General features: G+C 41.0%; 5 protein-coding genes across 10 annotated transcripts; 3 read left to right on the top strand and 2 right to left on the bottom strand.

Moving 5' to 3' along the window:
* The first annotated feature begins 623 nt into the window (after positions 1 to 623).
* Positions 624 to 2,299, top strand: LOC135634411 (bidirectional sugar transporter SWEET16-like). Its single transcript, XM_065144871.1, has 6 exons — positions 624 to 890; positions 962 to 998; positions 1,097 to 1,307; positions 1,390 to 1,551; positions 1,618 to 1,737; positions 1,825 to 2,299. Exons 1-6 carry the CDS (start codon positions 857 to 859, stop codon positions 2,146 to 2,148), a joined length of 888 nt encoding a protein of 295 aa, XP_065000943.1. The 5' UTR covers positions 624 to 856; the 3' UTR covers positions 2,149 to 2,299.
* A 338-nt stretch (positions 2,300 to 2,637) lies between these two features.
* On the top strand, positions 2,638 to 3,547 carry LOC103977638 (uncharacterized protein At5g01610). Its single transcript, XM_009393210.3, has one exon. The coding sequence runs from the start codon at positions 2,828 to 2,830 to the stop codon at positions 3,359 to 3,361; it is 534 nt and encodes a 177-aa protein (XP_009391485.2). The 5' UTR covers positions 2,638 to 2,827; the 3' UTR covers positions 3,362 to 3,547.
* On the bottom strand, positions 3,382 to 8,567 carry LOC135582501 (uncharacterized). Of its 4 annotated transcripts, none has more exons than XR_010494977.1 (6): positions 7,666 to 8,567; positions 4,152 to 4,328; positions 3,844 to 3,907; positions 3,720 to 3,795; positions 3,547 to 3,601; positions 3,382 to 3,438 (listed from the first exon to the last, which is right to left on the bottom strand). XR_010494977.1 is itself a non-coding variant. In XM_065142732.1 (2 exons), the coding sequence occupies exons 1-2, from the start codon at positions 8,381 to 8,383 to the stop codon at positions 4,219 to 4,221; spliced, it is 828 nt and encodes a 275-aa protein (XP_064998804.1). In that variant the 5' UTR covers positions 8,384 to 8,567; the 3' UTR covers positions 3,909 to 4,218. The 4 variants fall into 4 exon arrangements, 1 of the variants encoding a protein (XP_064998804.1); XR_010494978.1 differs by having other exon boundaries at positions 3,698 to 3,769; XR_010494976.1 differs by having other exon boundaries at positions 3,720 to 3,769.
* Positions 8,568 to 8,747: 180 nt separating this feature from the next.
* On the top strand, positions 8,748 to 13,186 carry LOC135633357 (probable E3 ubiquitin-protein ligase BAH1-like 1). 3 transcript variants are annotated; one of them, XR_010494975.1, is made up of 7 exons: positions 8,751 to 9,289; positions 9,373 to 9,552; positions 11,601 to 11,845; positions 12,013 to 12,267; positions 12,528 to 12,606; positions 12,779 to 12,837; positions 12,914 to 12,992. XR_010494975.1 is itself a non-coding variant. In XM_065142729.1 (7 exons), exons 2-7 carry the CDS (start codon positions 9,378 to 9,380, stop codon positions 13,017 to 13,019), a joined length of 978 nt encoding a protein of 325 aa, XP_064998801.1. In that variant the 5' UTR covers positions 8,783 to 9,289; positions 9,373 to 9,377; the 3' UTR covers positions 13,020 to 13,186. The 3 variants fall into 3 exon arrangements, 2 of the variants coding, with proteins under 2 accessions (XP_064998803.1, XP_064998801.1); XM_065142729.1 differs by having other exon boundaries at positions 8,783 to 9,289; positions 12,469 to 12,606; positions 12,914 to 13,186; XM_065142731.1 differs by having other exon boundaries at positions 8,748 to 9,289; positions 12,779 to 13,186.
* A 431-nt stretch (positions 13,187 to 13,617) lies between these two features.
* Positions 13,618 to 16,424, bottom strand: LOC103977635 (uncharacterized). The gene is made up of 3 exons (XM_009393207.3): positions 16,015 to 16,424; positions 14,051 to 14,172; positions 13,618 to 13,974 (listed from the first exon to the last, which is right to left on the bottom strand). The coding sequence occupies exons 1-3, from the start codon at positions 16,355 to 16,357 to the stop codon at positions 13,867 to 13,869; spliced, it is 573 nt and encodes a 190-aa protein (XP_009391482.2). The 5' UTR covers positions 16,358 to 16,424; the 3' UTR covers positions 13,618 to 13,866.
* Between the last annotated feature and the right edge of the window lie 445 nt (positions 16,425 to 16,869).

Raw genomic sequence — 16,869 nt, 5'->3', positions numbered from 1 at the left:
TACCTCAACAATGGATAATGGAGATGGGGTGGGTTTCCTCACTACAGGTGCAATCTAATCAACTCAGACCCATCCACGTTAAGAGGAGCTTACTGCTGTTACTCTAAGCAGGTGTTTCCTTGCAAACCACAATTGTCTGTCTGCCTCATGGTCACAACTTTTCCCCATAGGTAGGTGCCAAAAGCTTTGTCATTCTTTACCAACCAAACCAAGCCAGTTGACACTGAAGAAGATGCGTGCTGCTTTTGAGATTTCCCAATTCTGATAGATAGAACCTCCATCCTCTTTCTCAGCGTCAGGTTGCTGAGTATCAATTGGCAAGATCGTAGAGTTTGGTAAACCAATCTTCTCAGACGTTAGGTTGCAGAGTATGGATTAGCTGAAGGACGAGTTGGTGTCGTGGTTTCCTTTGGACTGGCCTCCTCAGCTTCTAATGGCTGGTATTCGTCCAAAGGTCAATTCCATCAAGAAGCTTCCCATATGTCCATGGATGCCCCGCCATACTCCTCCGACAACGACCCCATGCTCGCCCGACGAACACCACTTCTTTCCCACCCATCATGCTTGAGGTTGTACACACAAATCAAGCCAATAATTCTGGAGTATTTTTCTTCCCGCCGTCATTATCTCGCCGGAATAAAACCATGGATCGGGCTGTGCCGCCTCAATGCTGCTACGTGTACGAACCAGAGAGCGAGTGCAACGCAAATCCATTTTGCCCTTCTCTGCGTTCTTGGATACACACACAAAGACAACTACGTCCAAGAATAAAAGATGGATCTCACCTCCTCAGAGCACCACATCTCGTTCCATATCTCCGCCGCTCCTCGCTCGTAGGTACGCTTAGTCTCGTGCCATGGCAGACGTGAGCTTCTTCGTTGGAATTCTCGGTGAGTCTCGGAAACCCCATGCAAGTTTTACCTTGAATAGACTTGACACAAAAGACTTAATTCTGTCTCAGGTAATGTGATCTCCATACTGGTCTTTGCCTCTCCGATGTGAGTATATGATGATCGTACCCATCAGTGCTTGGATTTCGTGATGCAAGTCATGATGATGATTCTTACCGTTGCTGGATATGATTGTGATGGTTCAGAGGCACTTTCTGGAGGATTGTGAAGACGAAGTCCACTGAGAGCTTCAAAGGGCTTCCTTACATCACCACCTTGCTCAGTACCTCTCTATGGACTTTCTATGGCCTCCTCAAGCCGGGAGGCCTCCTCGTCGTGACCGTCAATGGCGTCGGCACCGTGTTGCAGGCCATCTATATCATTCTCTTCCTCATCTACGCTCCCAACGACACGAGGGTGACTCTCTTTCTCTCTCTCGCTCTACACGTATGTATGTTCTCTTTGTAGCTCTATCCTCATACGAGTTGGCTGGTTTCAGGCGAAGATGGCGAAGTTGGTGGGGATGCTTAACGTGTGTTTCTTTGGGGCCGTGGTGGTGGTCACCCTCCTTTCGGTCCATGCCAGCATGAGGCTTCTTGTGGTGGGTTTTCTGTGTGCAGCACTGACGGTTGGGATGTATGCTTCACCCATGGTAGCGATGGTGAGCAAGCGGAACCTCTGAGCTTATGTTGAATTCAATTTGCTGACATCGTTGTTCGTGATCTAGAGCACAGTGGTGAAGACAAAGAGCGTGGAGTACATGCCCTTCTTCCTCTCCTTTTTCCTGTTCCTCAATGGCGGGGTTTGGAGTATCTACTCGGTGCTTGTAAGGGACTTCTTCATCGGTGTAAGCTGGCTTCGCCACCATTCTTCTTCTGCTATCTTAGATTTCCCAATCATAAGCACCGTTCTGAGGTCTAGAGTAACGCTGCAGGTTCCCAATGCTATTGGTTTCGCCCTGGGCTCAGCGCAGCTGGTCCTCTACGCGGTGTACAGGAGGAAGAAACCGGCGGCAAAGGCGAGCGAGCTGGAGGCGGAGGAGGAGGGATCGGCTCACCTCGTCGGCCATTTCGAGATGCAAGGATTCGAGGAGAGCGACAAGGCGTCTCAGCACAAGCACCTGAACAAAGGGAGCAGCCTACCGAAGCCGTCGGCGGTGTCCCGCCAACTGAGCTTCCAAAAGATCGTGAAGTCCGTCTCGTTGACTCCCTATGAGCTCCACTTTATCTGGGACCAGAATGATCACACGGCCAACTGAGGTGCCGGAATCCGTCAAGATGGAGCTCAACATAGAAGATGTAGGATATGTATCTTTGTTAGGGATGGAGCTCCATATAGTTTACTTGATAGGGTAACTTATGTTGGCTTCTTTGATCAATGAATCAAAATGTACCATGCCATAAGAATTATATCTTTTCTTGAGATAAATTATTGATTAAAAGTTTGAGATAAATTATCTTAATAAATTATTTGTTATATTTTACATTTATCAAAGATTGAGAATTTAAAATTTTATTTGATATAAGTAAAGACTTTCTTGTCTTTCTCATTTATCTTTTATTAAAAAATATTAATTAAAAATAATCAAATCCGTCAAGATGATGGTGTCAAATATTTTTGATTAAAGGTTCAAAAGTCATCCGCATGATTCTTCATTGATTGTAAGTGTTCTTTCATCCTTGGAAGAGGCTGTTAGAGACTTGTACAGCTTACGGGAAAACAACAACAGCATCGCGCTTTGTTGCGTGTCCTAAGCACCAGTCTCTTATGGGGACTTCGATGCTACAGCGTACTCGTTGCATTAATTACCGCGTCGCTTGGATTCGGTAGTTCTCCAAGACACGCAACACTCGGTGCTTCCAATCAAGCCTTTCTGTCTTGCCGGACACCCAATATTAATCGCACACAGAGACACAAAAGGTCGAAGGAAAGCCACGATGTCTCGCTTCCTTCGTCCGCGCTCTTCTCTTCCTCTCCTCCTCCTCTTTCTGAATTGCTTCTGCTTCCGATCGGCCGTCGGTGGTGAGAGTCCGACGGCGTACGAGGTGCTGGAGTCGTACGACTTACCGATAGGGTTGCTTCCCAAGGGCGCCATCGGCTACGACCTCGACGCATCCACCGGCGCCTTCTCCGCCTACCTCAACGGCAGCTGCAGCTTCTCCCTCGAGGGATCCTACCAGCTCCGCTACAGCCCCACCATCTCCGGCCGCATCGCCTCCGACCACCTCTCCGATCTCCGCGGCGTCAGCGTCAAGGTCCTCTTTTTCTGGGTCAACATCATCGAGGTTCGCCGCCTCGGCGATTCCCTCCGCTTCTCCGTCGGCATCGCCTCTGCCGACTTCGCCATCAACAACTTCTACATGTGCCCCCGCTGCGGCTGTGGCTTGAACTGCCCCGATGACGACGACGTTGCGGCCGGATTCAACCTCCGACTCCCTCAACTCCATCCGGATGCGGTAAATCGCTCTTGAGCACTATTAGCATATGGTAATTTTAGGGCTTTGTATGTTCCCTCGTAGATCTGCCTCGGATCAGGACGGAGCTATCTCTAATCACATGGTGAGATGGAGATACATTAATAAACTCGACATCGTTAAATATGAAGTGGATTTGGTAGAATAGTAGTAAATCGATTGACCTCTTGGTTAATTCTTACATATGGAGTGTGAATTTTGTTGAATTCCCGATTGTTCGAATGTAGGACTCTTGTTCTACATGGTGAAAGGGAAATTTGCTTAGGTGATCAAAGGACGAACTACAAAATTAGGGCAGCTGATGTAAAGGGAAGAACTACAATGAATCATAACTGTTGAGAGTGCAAGGCCTTACTATACTTGGCACAGTTGTGTTCTTCGTTCTTTTATGGGTGGCATCGGGACCTGATCGAGCCAAATAGCCAAAACAGCTAAGGAATGAATCATGTAGAATATAGTAGGAACACTAAGCTGCATACCGAAAATGGATTTGAACGCCTGCGATTTTCTCTGAAACACTTGGCTTTCTTCGCTGCTCATGATCTACAAAAGGTCAAAAAGGTATATTTAATATGAAGTTTGATAGCCAAAAAGTTCAAAAGATACAAGGAGCTTTATCATCTGCAAAGACGACAACGATCTTGTCATCTTGCCATAGCAACCATTCATAGATTAGGCACAGTTCTGCAATACAAGAACAGTTACTGATCGTTCTGATGGGCGGAAGTACAAAACTAGCTGCAATAGACGATGTGGATGGATGCCTTAGGCATTGGGTACTTCATACCTTTACTATTACCATGAAATTAATTTCATAATATTATCTAGCAAATGAGAATAGGACGCATGGATTGTTATCTCAAGGAAGCCATTATTCTCCAATCATGCTTTTTACGCCTGCCTCGATGGTGGACCTTCTGCTCTGCAAATTTAGTCTCGTTGCCAATTTCCATCTGATCAGTGTCTGACAGTATATAAAATCATCAGAAGAGTTATAGCGTGTATGAATCAACAAAGGAATGACAAGCAGATATATGTCAAACCATCAAGAGAATAACTCTTTTTTTCTTTTTTTAAGGATAATATCAAGGACAAGAGCTCAAAATAACAGGCTTGCAAAATACATGTATTTACGAGAGCCTATATGGCAATTACATGGAAGGTTCACAAAGTATATAGTTTATGCAGCATAAGTAGCATCCTCTCCGAGTCTTTTAGCAGTGTTTGAGGGAACATCCCTGTTGAAAAGTGCAGCATAAATATTATATTTGATTTTTGTCGAGCAATATTTTAATTCAATTTTTTCACCTCAAACATATGATATCTCCCACCCCGTCTCTCGAGGGCACCCATATTATTGTCTCACCAATCCTAAGTAACACTCATCTGCACTCCCTTCACTCTCAGCTTCCATCCCAACGCATGTGATAATAGTGGGTAGAAGAGTATGGAAAGGGACTGAATATGGGAGTAGAGAATCTTGGTATTTCTTCTAATAATACTTCGATTAGTTTCACATCGAAAATAAAATATATTTTAATTTTTTTTTTTAATTTCTTATTATAACATCTCGATTAGTCTCATATTGGAAATGAACAAGAATATGATTGACTTATAAGAATCTAATGTATAGGTGTAACATTTTGATTAGTCTCACGTTGGAAATGAGCAAGTGAGCAAGACTAAGATTGACTTATAAGACTTTAATGAGTGTATTTATATAAACTTTAGTTTTAAGTATTTGGGCTAGTGGTTTTGGCTCAACAAAGTTAACAAGCCAATTATCCCATCAGGCTAAACCTTGATATGACTCTTTGGATTTAGTGGCGTACATATATTCGACACGTGTTGGACACATATTCGTCATTGACATGACGGGACACATGTCCAACCATGTCTTTTTTGTAATTTATGTTGGATACAACATGGCGTCCTCCTCATCGTAAGCAAACTGTGAAACCGAGATTCCTCACCACGAGTAGTCTAAGGAGACAACATGAAAGTTTTGAAATCCTTCTTCCTTGTAGATTCAGAGATTTACAAGCTGATAGTCGATGTTAAATACCTTGGGACCCAACCAACTGACCAAACCCTTCTTTGTCATCGGCGAAGCCTATGCCCTCCGCCCCGAGCCCCCCTTTTTATTGTCACGTGTTGTCGTGCTCTTAAGCCCTCCACCTCGAGTCCCCCTCTCTACTGTTATGCTCTACTATGCTGGTCGAGCCCTCCACCTCAAAACCTCCTCTACCATATTGCGCTATCGTGCTCTTGAACCCTTAGCCTCAAGAACCTCTCTAGGATGGTCGTCATGTGCTCTCGGGCCCTCGGTAACTTCAGTAGCGTCTGACAAAGCATCTTCCACACTAGCATTCGATGAAGCTTCTTCCTCAGCAACGTCCAGCAAAGGTAAATTAATTTTATTATTTTAGTTTTTGAATTTGGGTTTTTAATCTGGTTTTTTTTATCTAGGTTTTTTTACTGTTAATTTGGGGGTTATAACGACGTCTATAAAATTTAAATATATAAATACTGTAAATAATATATACATATATATTAAAAAATACGTGTCCTCGTCATGCCCATATCCTGAATTTTTTAAAAATAATGTGTCGTCGTATCTGTGTCTTGTCATGTCCGTGCTTCATTGCATAAAAAACTAGTTCAAGTGGATTAAAGGAATTTCTTTTCCTGTTATTATATTTCATGTAATTTTCTGCACAATAAGCACAACTTTTACTTTTGTACTACTTTCTGCTAAACCTGATGAAAAATTTTAATTAGGATGAGTTTTAACTTTTAGCCACTCTTGCTTCAATTTGGTTTAGTTTGAGAAAATTGAGGGGTTTGGTTTTGGAAAAACCAAGGAGTCCAGTTTGTTTCAAAAATTAGGTCCTAACCAAGATGTATTGCGACAAAGATATATCTACAAGGGGTTGAATACCTAACCACTTCATTTGGGAAGAGGGATACCTCCCAGCTGAGCTACATATGATCAGTACAACCATGGTTAGCATTTATCAGCTTCCTTGATCAATATGGTAAACGAAACTTTATAGCACAGTTCTACCAGCCACATCTAGACTTGGACATAACTTAAAATCTATATTCCATATGGGTGGAAAACAGTAAATCTAGTTATCAGCATTCGTAAATAAATTGACGATCATATTATTGTTATATTTTTTAACATTATATCTGACTTGTGCCTTTGGGCATGTAAATATATGAGTTTGTCCGGTTCTTCTTATCATCTACCGTGATAACTACTACAACAACAGTAGGAAATAACCGATATCTATGCTACAACTAGGCGGTTAAGGATAATCAGGTATCAAGAATGCAATCATCCGGACAAAACCTATTAATATAAAAATTTATGAATGATACTAGAATTACTGATGCACAAAAAGACTAAAGAATCTTAAATCATATTATCATTCTAGTAACTAATAATCTTGATAACTTTCCATCTCTGTTTATATTTCCAGCTATAGAACTCCTATTTATTTTTGTGTTCCTCGTACCATTCAATCTTTTCGAGTGAGATCCAATCGATGAAGATTACTTTGAGAAGAAGAAGCAACAATGGATTAAGCTAGTGCAACTACCTTGATAATGTGATGTGATCCCAAGTGTCATGAATTTTACCTTCCCACAAAGAGCAGTTTCATGCACAACATATACTAACATGATGGTCGTCCTTAGAAAATTTAAATTGACAAGACGATGCACTAACGAGACGATATGATAAGCAGGAGCAGCACTACTGTGATTGTAAGGAAAACTGTCTTGAAGAGAAGCGATTGAAAAGTACTATGGTGAATTAAGCCAGGAAGAACAATACTGAAAAGAAAAACAATTGATTGCAACAACAGTTCAACTTTTTACAGTACTACGCCAACAACAGTTATATATATGTAAGAACAGAACATTATGTTATGTCTCAACTAGTTCATTACTTTCTTTTCTATATGCCCTTTACTTGTTGTAGCCCACACAAGATGAGCACTAATTTTTTTCCAGACTTGGTAGCAAGTGTTTATCCAATCAACTAATGCAACAAGGCAATAAATAATGCTATGACAAATCTTTAGAAATGGACAAAAAATATGTTATAAGGTTGATGGTAGGAAAGAAAATTAGCCTCCAAAAATTTTCCTCTTTGCTGGTGGCAGCCACTAAGATCTAAACAGACAAAAGCTAGGAATGCAGTATTACTAAGACTAAAGCATCGAATTAGGTTATCCAAGAAATCATTTAGGCAAGTAAAGAGTAAAAGCCAATTACAACATGGATCATACCTCCAATCTCTTCACCCCAGAACAACTGCTTCCCATCATCGTCATCGTCCTCGAACTCATCATCATAGCCGAGCTCCCCATCACCCCTATAGCCGGGCTCGCTCCCATAGCCGGACTCGTTCCCCTGCGATTCCAGAACCACTACGCTCCCAATGCCTTGAAGCGCCCCCAGTGCAGAGCCCTCCCTTTCCAATCCCCCTCCTCCGCCGACCTCCCTACCCTCCCTCCTCGTCATCCGGGCTGCCTCGCTAACATCCGATCCCCAGCTACCGTCCCCAATCACGAACAGCTCCCCGCTCGAATCCGTCCCACCAGCCGCAAACGGGAAGTCAGAGCAGGTGGCGTACGCGGCTGAGACTCCGCCGCGGCGGCGGGTCCCGCTGCGATCGGAGCTCCGCCCCGACACCGACCGCGAACCACGCCGCCGCCGCTTCCGAGCGAACCACTGGAGCCCCTCCTCCCGCCTCGGAGGCGGTGGCGGCGGCGGGGGCTCGTCGAGCAGGCTGAGCCGCGAGAGATCGAGGCCGGCGGCGGCGGCGGCGACGACGGCTGCGGGGGCGGTGGAGCGATCGGAGAGGCAGGGCTTCTTGGAACGAAAGGGGTATGATTTCGACGGATCGGAGCCAGCGAGGGTTTGCAGTTGGAAGGGCTTCCATGCGTGGAGCTGCAGCGTGCACGAATCGATCGCGTGGCGCGTGTTCGCGGATCTCGGAGTCATCACCTTCGCGAGGGATCACGTATATCTAGGGATCTCGAGAATTAGGTCATCGCCGATCGATCAATTTGCAGGACACAACGGGATCAATCTCGGGGAGTGCGGTTTCCGGCCAACCCGGGAGGAAGGGCACACCGCATCTGAACAAGAGCACGATCGCTGATTACTACCGCCCCCCTACATAAACAACGTTTGACCCGTTGCACTGTGTGGTCTCATCATCCTATTTGAAACTTGCTTACCCCGCTGTCTTACCAGACCATGGGACCCACGACAAGGTGAGGTTAGGAGGCCCAACGGGAGAGGCCTTCTCCTTCGAGGTCTGTCGTTCTGTGGAGGGTTCGAATGTTGGGGCCCAATCCACAAATCAGATAAAAATAAGATTGAAAAAAGACTTCGAATTATTTTAGAAAATTTCTATTCGCAATCCTTTTTATTATTTACAGTTTCAAATTTTAATATCCTCAAAGATAACTCTTTACAAATATATGTAAATATTCTCAATTTATTATTTAATTTTAATTCTATTCTAACTCGTTTCATGTATTTTTTTTTTCTTTTTCTTCATCCAACTATGATTTCGGCATCAAACGCTTGTGGGGATAGTTAGTGGAATGAAATATGCATTTAGTCGAACCGGTCCGTTATTGAACCGGACTAATTATAATATTTTTAGATAAAGTAACAATAATTTTAATTCAGTAACCATATATCAAGATTACCAACAGAACGAACGGGGGTTGATTGCCTCCGGCGAGGACTGCTTCCCTCGTTTGAAAAGGTCCGAGCGCCGATTCGGGTCGCTCCCCGATAAACCTGGCACGCCTCCTTTCCTTTATCAGCCCTGGCAGCTGCCGTCTTTATTCTGAGAGCACCACGAAATCGATCTCCTCCCGTGATCAGGATCAGGTTGGTGCTGAACGTTTATGGGGATTCCTGTCTGTAGCTCAAAGTTGGAAGGTAACTATTTGGGATATTTGTGTGTTGTTTAGTGAAGATGAAGTTCTGCAAGAAGTACGAGGAGTACATGCAGGGGAAGAGGGAGAAAGATTTCCCTGGAGTTGGGTTGAAGAAACTTAAGAAGGTTCTCAAGAGATGTAGGAGAGACCTAGAGGCCCAACGTCAACGCCGGGAAGGAGAAGAGGAAAGCAAATGCCCTTGCAGTTGTGCAGGTAATTGGGTCGGACATAGTTTCCCTTTTCTCTTCGTTTTCCTTTTTGATCGGGCATGGTTGCGATCTTCTTTTTATTTATTTATTTATTTGTTTGATCGATTGGTTCTTGGAATTTGATTGTAGTCATTTGGGGGTAAAATGAGAAAGGAAGCAGTGTTCGATGGCGATGGATGTTCTCCTGCCAATGTTTTTGTTTGTTGATCTGTTTCGGATATCAGTTTTATTCGCGTATCCTTTTGAAGTTTTCATTTTGGATAGATTTGTTTGATTCGTGAAATGAGGTCTTTTTGGTTTGTTTGGTTTGGCGCAGTTTACATTCACGTTAGGACTTGGAAGAAGCTTTATCTATTCCTCATCCTCCATTTCATTGCTGAGTCATACTTTTGTTGCTGAACACTCAACCTCTATGATTTTTTATCTTATTTGATTCATTATAGGGGAATGAACCTGTTGAGTACTATATATATTTTTTAGAAAAGGATCAGCTGATGTCAGAAATTGGCAATAGATAACTTTGTTGCTGAAAACTCAAAGGGGAACCTCTGACTTTTTATCTCATTTGATTCATTATAGGGGACTGAACCTGTTGATGAGTACTATATACTTCTTAAGAAATGGATCAGCTGATGTCAGTATATTTTTTTATCTCTGTTGAGACATTATGTTTGAGTTATAAGATATGTTATTTAATAAACTAATTTTTAAAAATGGATCAGCTGATGTAAGAAATTGGCAATAGATAACTTTTGTTGCTGAAAACTCAAAGGGGAACCTCTATGACTTTTTATCTCATTTGATTCATTATAGGGGAATGAACCTGTTGATGAGTACTATATACTTCTTAAGAAATGGATCAGCTGATGTCAGTATATTTTTTTATCTCTGTTGAGACATTACGTTTGAGTTATAAGATATGTTATTTAATAAACTAATTTTTTAAAAAATAAGACAACAGATCACAATCTTTGCTACATGCTAATATATGCATTGATTGAATGGAGGGAAAACAAGCTGTTTCATGACATACTGTATCTTGATTTGATCGACAATATAGAAATATCTGAAAATATTATCACTTTCTTATATATACTGATCTAATGAAATTTCAGATTTAGTTGAATAATTTTGATCACTAATTAAAATAGTCTAGATCATAATTTCATGTATGAATGCTTTGACTGTCATTCTTTTTAGTAGTTTAGACACAAAATTTATCCAAATTATATGATTTTTATAAATATTTTGTTTTTTTTATATGATAGGATTGATGTCTCATTACCCAATTAAGATTTGGGCTAATTACAAATTATTCCTTATACTTAGACGTTATTAGTATTGCGATTCCTGTATTTAAAAAAAATAAATTGGGATCCTTATAGTTTTGAAAATAAAATAAATAAATGTTGTCGGCTGCATTAACAGAAAATACAACACGTGACACAATGTGCTGGATCGACATGAAAGTGATAGGAAAAATGATAATTTGAACATTCCTTCTGTTTCTAGTTATTTTATCGACAAAAATATTATTTCAATATCTCACGTGCTAGAAACAGAAGAGATGTTGAAATTATTTTTTTTTTCTCTATCACTTTTGTATCGATCCAACACATGGTATCACGTGTTGTGCTTTCCGTCAATGCAGTTGACAACGTTACAAATGAGGTTATTTGGTATACTTTCATAACTATAAGGATCTCAATTTAAATTTTTTAAATATAGAAATCATGATATAATAGGATCTAAGTATCAGAGGTAATATGTAATTAGCTGTTAAGATTGTAGCTAATTTAGCTGCATTTCTGCTCCATATTCTTCTTTGCTAATAGATCTATGTAAAACGTTGTGAATTTTTGGAAAAGCCATGTGTGTTTTCTATCTGTATCATTTCTTTGGCAATTAAACGTGACATAGAGAACTGACTGACCACTGATCTGATACAGCCACTTGAAATTTAGAATTATCTTATTCATTAACTAGTGATGTTAGATCAAGACATTGTTTTCCTGCTAGATTATTTGGCTCACCTTCTTGTTTCACATGTAGTGTGTGATGGGACATTCTTCCCATCCCTACTCAAAGAGATGTCAATAGTTGTTGGTTGCTTTAATCAGAGAGCACAGAAGTTACTCGAAATGCATCTGGCGTCAGGCTTTCTAAAGTACTTTGCATGGTTCTCGGGCAATTCTCAGCAAAACCATGAAACTTTAATGCAAGAAGGCAAGGACTTAGTAACATATGCCATCATAAACTCCGTTGCCATGAGGAAAATATTGAAAAAGTATGACAAGGTATGCCATTTGAAAATTACATATTCCTTTTTTCTTTTATATTGGTCTTATACTTTCAAGGTTCGACTTTGTATCTGTAAGCTTCAACTATGCAACTGTGGATATAATTGCTTGTCTGTTGATATAATTAGTTCAAAACTCTGCTTACTTTAGAGTTTCATATACAGATTCATTTCTCAAAGCAAGGGCAGGCTTTCAAATCACAAGCATTCAAGATGCACATTGAGATCCTTCAATCTCCATGGCTGAGTGAGCTAATGGCCTTTTATATTAATTTGAGGCAAGCCAAGGTCAAGGATGAAGCTATTATGAGACCATTTGGTGACTGCTCACTCACATTCAATGATGACAAACCAAGACTTTCATGTGAACTCTTTGAATCTATGAAGATAGAAGTAGATTTGACTTGCTCTATCTGTTTGGTGAGTCACTGTATATGCTTTCCGTTTCCTCAAGTTGCCTCTCTCTCTCTCTCTCTCTCTCTCTCTCTCTCTCTCTCTCTATATATATATATATATATATATATATATATAAGGACTTCCCTGTACTAGTTTAGTGTTGCAATGTAACTTGCTTGATAATTGTGAGAACTACTTGATCAGCTTCTTCTTGTCCTTCTCCAGGACACGGTTTTTGATCCTGTTTCTCTCACATGCGGCCATATATTCTGCTATATATGCAGTTGTTCTGCAGCATCAGTGACAATTGTCGATGGGCTAAAGGCTGCAGACCCCAAAGCAAAATGTCCTCTTTGTAGACAGGTTACTTTCATCTCTTTCAGAATGTTCATCTGTTGGTGCTGAAGATACTTGTGTGCATGCATTTTACTCGATGAAGAAGAATGGTTCTTCAGAAAGTAATATTTTCTTATCTAATTTAGGAAGATATGTAGTTTAGAAATGTGATACAATTCTATGTTTTCTATACTTCTAGGAAGGAGTTTTTGAAGGTGCTCTCCACCTGGATGAACTGAACATCTTGTTAAGTCGAAGGTCCGTCGTTCTTACTGTGATGCTCTAACTCGGATTGCTGTAATAACAAATTCTTCCCTCGTTATACTCAAAACAGTTGTCATGATTACTGGGAGATGCGACTTCACAACGAAAGAGCTGAACGCCTTCGTCAAGCCAAAAAACATTGGCAACTGCAGTGCCAAGCATTCATGGGTTTCTAACTGCAACTTCAGCTACTTGTATATAAACAGTAAATGAACGAAGATAGTAGGTAATATTCTGTGTCTTGATGGCCTTCTGGGATATTAAACTTGGGACTGATATCTTTGACTTGTGCCATTTCTCTGATGAAAGGTTGTTGCAATAAATTGGTTTTTCAGATTGTTTAGTCCTTCACATTGATTCCTTGAAGTGCTATATAACTGCAAGACATGTAGATTATATTTCATGGGTTAAACAATCTCGAGATGGAGCAAAACCAGACTTAGATTAGCAAATACTACATTGTCACCATCTGAAAATCTTATTTGGCTCCTTGCAGTTTCTGTCAACTACTAAATGTGATAGGTTTACCATCTTCTCTGGGTGAGTCTTACCAGTTAGCTATCTTGTTCATGTGTAATCCAGCTTGGTAATGGGTGTTTGGCACGATGCAACACAGGACAGCAATGCTTACATTTGGTCTTTCTAAATCCAAGCCAATACATTATGCAGAAGTTGCAACTCCTTTTTGATCTCAGGGCTAAACATGACCACGCACCATTTTGACCTCTAAGGAAAAGTTATCAGAAGTCAAGATCATGATCCTAACAACATATCTGGGAGGAGGACAAAAATAAATTCAAACTGGTGATTCTGACAAAATTTTCAACATCCAATTGGGGGATTCAAAAGCCAATATTGTTATGGATGGCTGGGCCCCAACCGTTGGTAAAGTTGGTTCTGATCCATGATTTAAATTACTTTTGAGATCTTAGGATTAGAGAAGCCGCATGAAAAAGGAAATAATCTTTCCCACAACACCTAAACTACGACAACCTTACTCTTCCATTACCACACTGGATTCAGCTATGATGTGATGTAGTGCTTCCCACCGACGTAGTACCTCTCGCATAACTTCTTCAGTGCAGCCACAGAATGCTGCATTGCATTCAGTGCTGTATCCATGAACATTGCCTGCAAGATTACCTTATAAGCAAAAACTAAGAACGAAATGGAAGAGGAAAATTGACAGCACATAGAGTTAGAGTACCTGATAATCATCACCATACTTTTCAATTAACTTTCCAACGTGAACACGTTGCATGGCGGTCAGTGGTCGTAAAGATGCTGCTTTACCGTCCCTACGCTTCTTCCCAAGTGCAGATTTCACATCTGAATCAGTTTGACTTTATGTTAACAAAGCAATGAAAGATAAGTGAGCATGTAAAGACAATAACAATATTTTTGTGCCAGGCATAGTGAGAGCAAATCAAGGACCAAGTCTCCACAAAACCTTATTTATTTATGTTCCCTAAGATCATTATTGACGACCAATTGGACATTACATGAACCTTCTGAAAAAGTCTTACCCACTTACTGTTTTTATAAAGAATTGAGATGAACATGAGGAAGAGGAACATAAAGACTAGGTGGACCAAGAAGATATTCCGCCATGATTCCAGTAGAAGACAGTAGATTAAGATGTTAGTGTGCCACAGGTTTTGGGTTTAAAAATTGAGTTAATTAATATAGGTTGGAACTTGATATGGGGATTATGACTCATGCTCGAACATTTCATTCTTATCTGACAGACACCACATCAACACGTCATTTCTCCAATGCATCAAACTCACTTGACTAACACCCTGACCCTGTTCGGCGAAGTGGCACACAGGCACAAAGCCATGTGGCAGCCAGCATTGTAAAGGGAAGCTGACTAAATTGGCTTTTACCTTGAGTTTGGCGTTGAACGATTTATGGTTGGACGGCACAGGCAACCCTCCCTAGCACTAACCACAACCTCAAACTTAAAGTTAATACTTTGGTGTCACTTATCCAGGCTTGTCATAATGACTAATGAGAGAACAGTCTAATTGACTTTGTTTTATAGAACCGAGGCAACTTCTCCACTTTGCCAAGCCACTCCTCAACTACTATATCACCATCAACTCCTTGAATTCTGATGGTAAAATGGCAAAATCCATTACTATGGATTCAAAAGGACCACTCATCTTCAAACCAAATCTAATATGCTTGAGTCGATCATGAGATATGATTCTGGTTCAATCAAACTGACGGTGGTGGTGTCTTTCTCTTGAATGGAGAATGGCAACAATAGCTACCCTCCCAACAGGTGCTCCCCACCTCTCTCCCTCTCTATGCTTCTTCCCCTCTCCTTCCCTCTATTTCTTTCTCTCGTAATGTTAGTCATTGTTAATAATAGTTTTTTTTTTTTGTTATAGCTTTATGAATTGTGTTTTAGCACGTTGGCACCTTTTCATAAGCTGATTAGCATTGTTATCAGGGTTGATGGTCAAGTTTTGATCATCTTATCACACACTACAAAGGGACATGTAAACTACAGGATCAGTGGAGACATGTACATTTAATAGCTTGTTTTGTTCAGACCATAATGGTTTCCAGTGTGGCTCAGATATGTGTTTTTGCCAACCATGTCATGTAGAGTTCTAAAGTTACCACTAGTAATCCCCAACTCTTGTAAGTCTATTCTCTCTCTCTTGAAGAATGCCTTCTCCTCCCCCCCCCCCCCCCCCCCCCCCCCCAACAAAAAAAGGCTTGATAGGAGGCAGCAATAATGTTGCTACAGTTAAGAATGCAGCTCCATAGGGCCTCAACTCTCAACAATTCAGGACCTAAAAAATTAAATGATTGAATTCTATGGTTCAAAGGCCACTGAGTCAAAATCTAAAGTTCTTTCAAGTGTTCGTTTAAAGCACTTGTTTCAACCAGACCAACTACGAGATGTAAGAATATTACCAATATATGCGAAATTAAAAGTAAATACGATGTTTCGCTGAAGAGAACATGTATACAAAAATCGATCATAACCATACATGAAGAACTAACCTTTAAAGGAAAACAACTAAGAAATATGCATTTTTAAAAGAAAAACTTGAATGCAACCGACCAATCAAAAACAGGAAAGAAACTTTAACGAATCGAAGCAACATTGGAACCAAGAGCTAGTAAGATTGTGCCTTTATATTAACTGACCATCGGATTCAAGATCGCTGCCACTGTCGATGGGATCGAACTCCGAAACAGGGGTGAATTCGGGGTCGGGGACTTGGAGAGAGGAGAGCTGAACGATCTGAGGGGTACGGGCGCGGACGCTGAGGATGTTGGGGTTGGAGACAACACCGAAGGCCTGGTAGTTGCGGATAACGCTGCCCTTCACGTCCCACTCCTTAATCCCCTCTTTTCCCCCGTCAGCGGTGGCAGCAGCGAGGGCCTCCGGAATGGCGACGGCTGGCTTGAAGACGCCGGGCTTCTTCCGAGGCAATCCAACCCGAACTTTGGCGTGGGACTTCTTGTACTTCCGACGCGATCGACCCATCGTTTCTCTGCCTCTCGCTCTCGTTCACCGCGCTCGTCTTTCGAAGGGTCCCCGAGTGATGTTAGGGTTTCCGCGCTCGCTTTTATTTGGGCACTTGGTATAAATTTATATTTATAATAAAACCCTTGACTAATTACATATTATCCCGATCTCTTTAACATCTCGATTTCGATTTAAAAAAATTATATTTAAATATATATGATTATAAAAGTGAAATGTTTAATTTCATTTACCCTAACATCATCTATTTTATCGACGAAAATATGAATAAATAAATAAATAAATAAAAATATAATTTTAACATCTCAATTTGATTTCGTGACACACGATAGTAACATGGATATCTATTGTGGATGAGGAGGGAGATTGACGATAAGAGATGAGGTAAAGGGAGAGTAACGTTATGGTTTACATATGTGTCGATGCCAACACAGATGTCAAGTGACATCAATTCAGATATAGAGTTACGAAAGGATTGTTTGACATCTACATCAACGTCCATAATGATGCAA

The sequence above is a fragment of the Musa acuminata genome, chromosome BXJ3-3 (assembly GCF_036884655.1).
Source record: "Musa acuminata AAA Group cultivar baxijiao chromosome BXJ3-3, Cavendish_Baxijiao_AAA, whole genome shotgun sequence".
Taxonomy (NCBI): Eukaryota; Viridiplantae; Streptophyta; class Magnoliopsida; order Zingiberales; family Musaceae; genus Musa; species Musa acuminata.
Note: the sequence above shows the minus strand (reverse complement) of the source record. Positions and strands in the feature narration are given on the sequence as shown.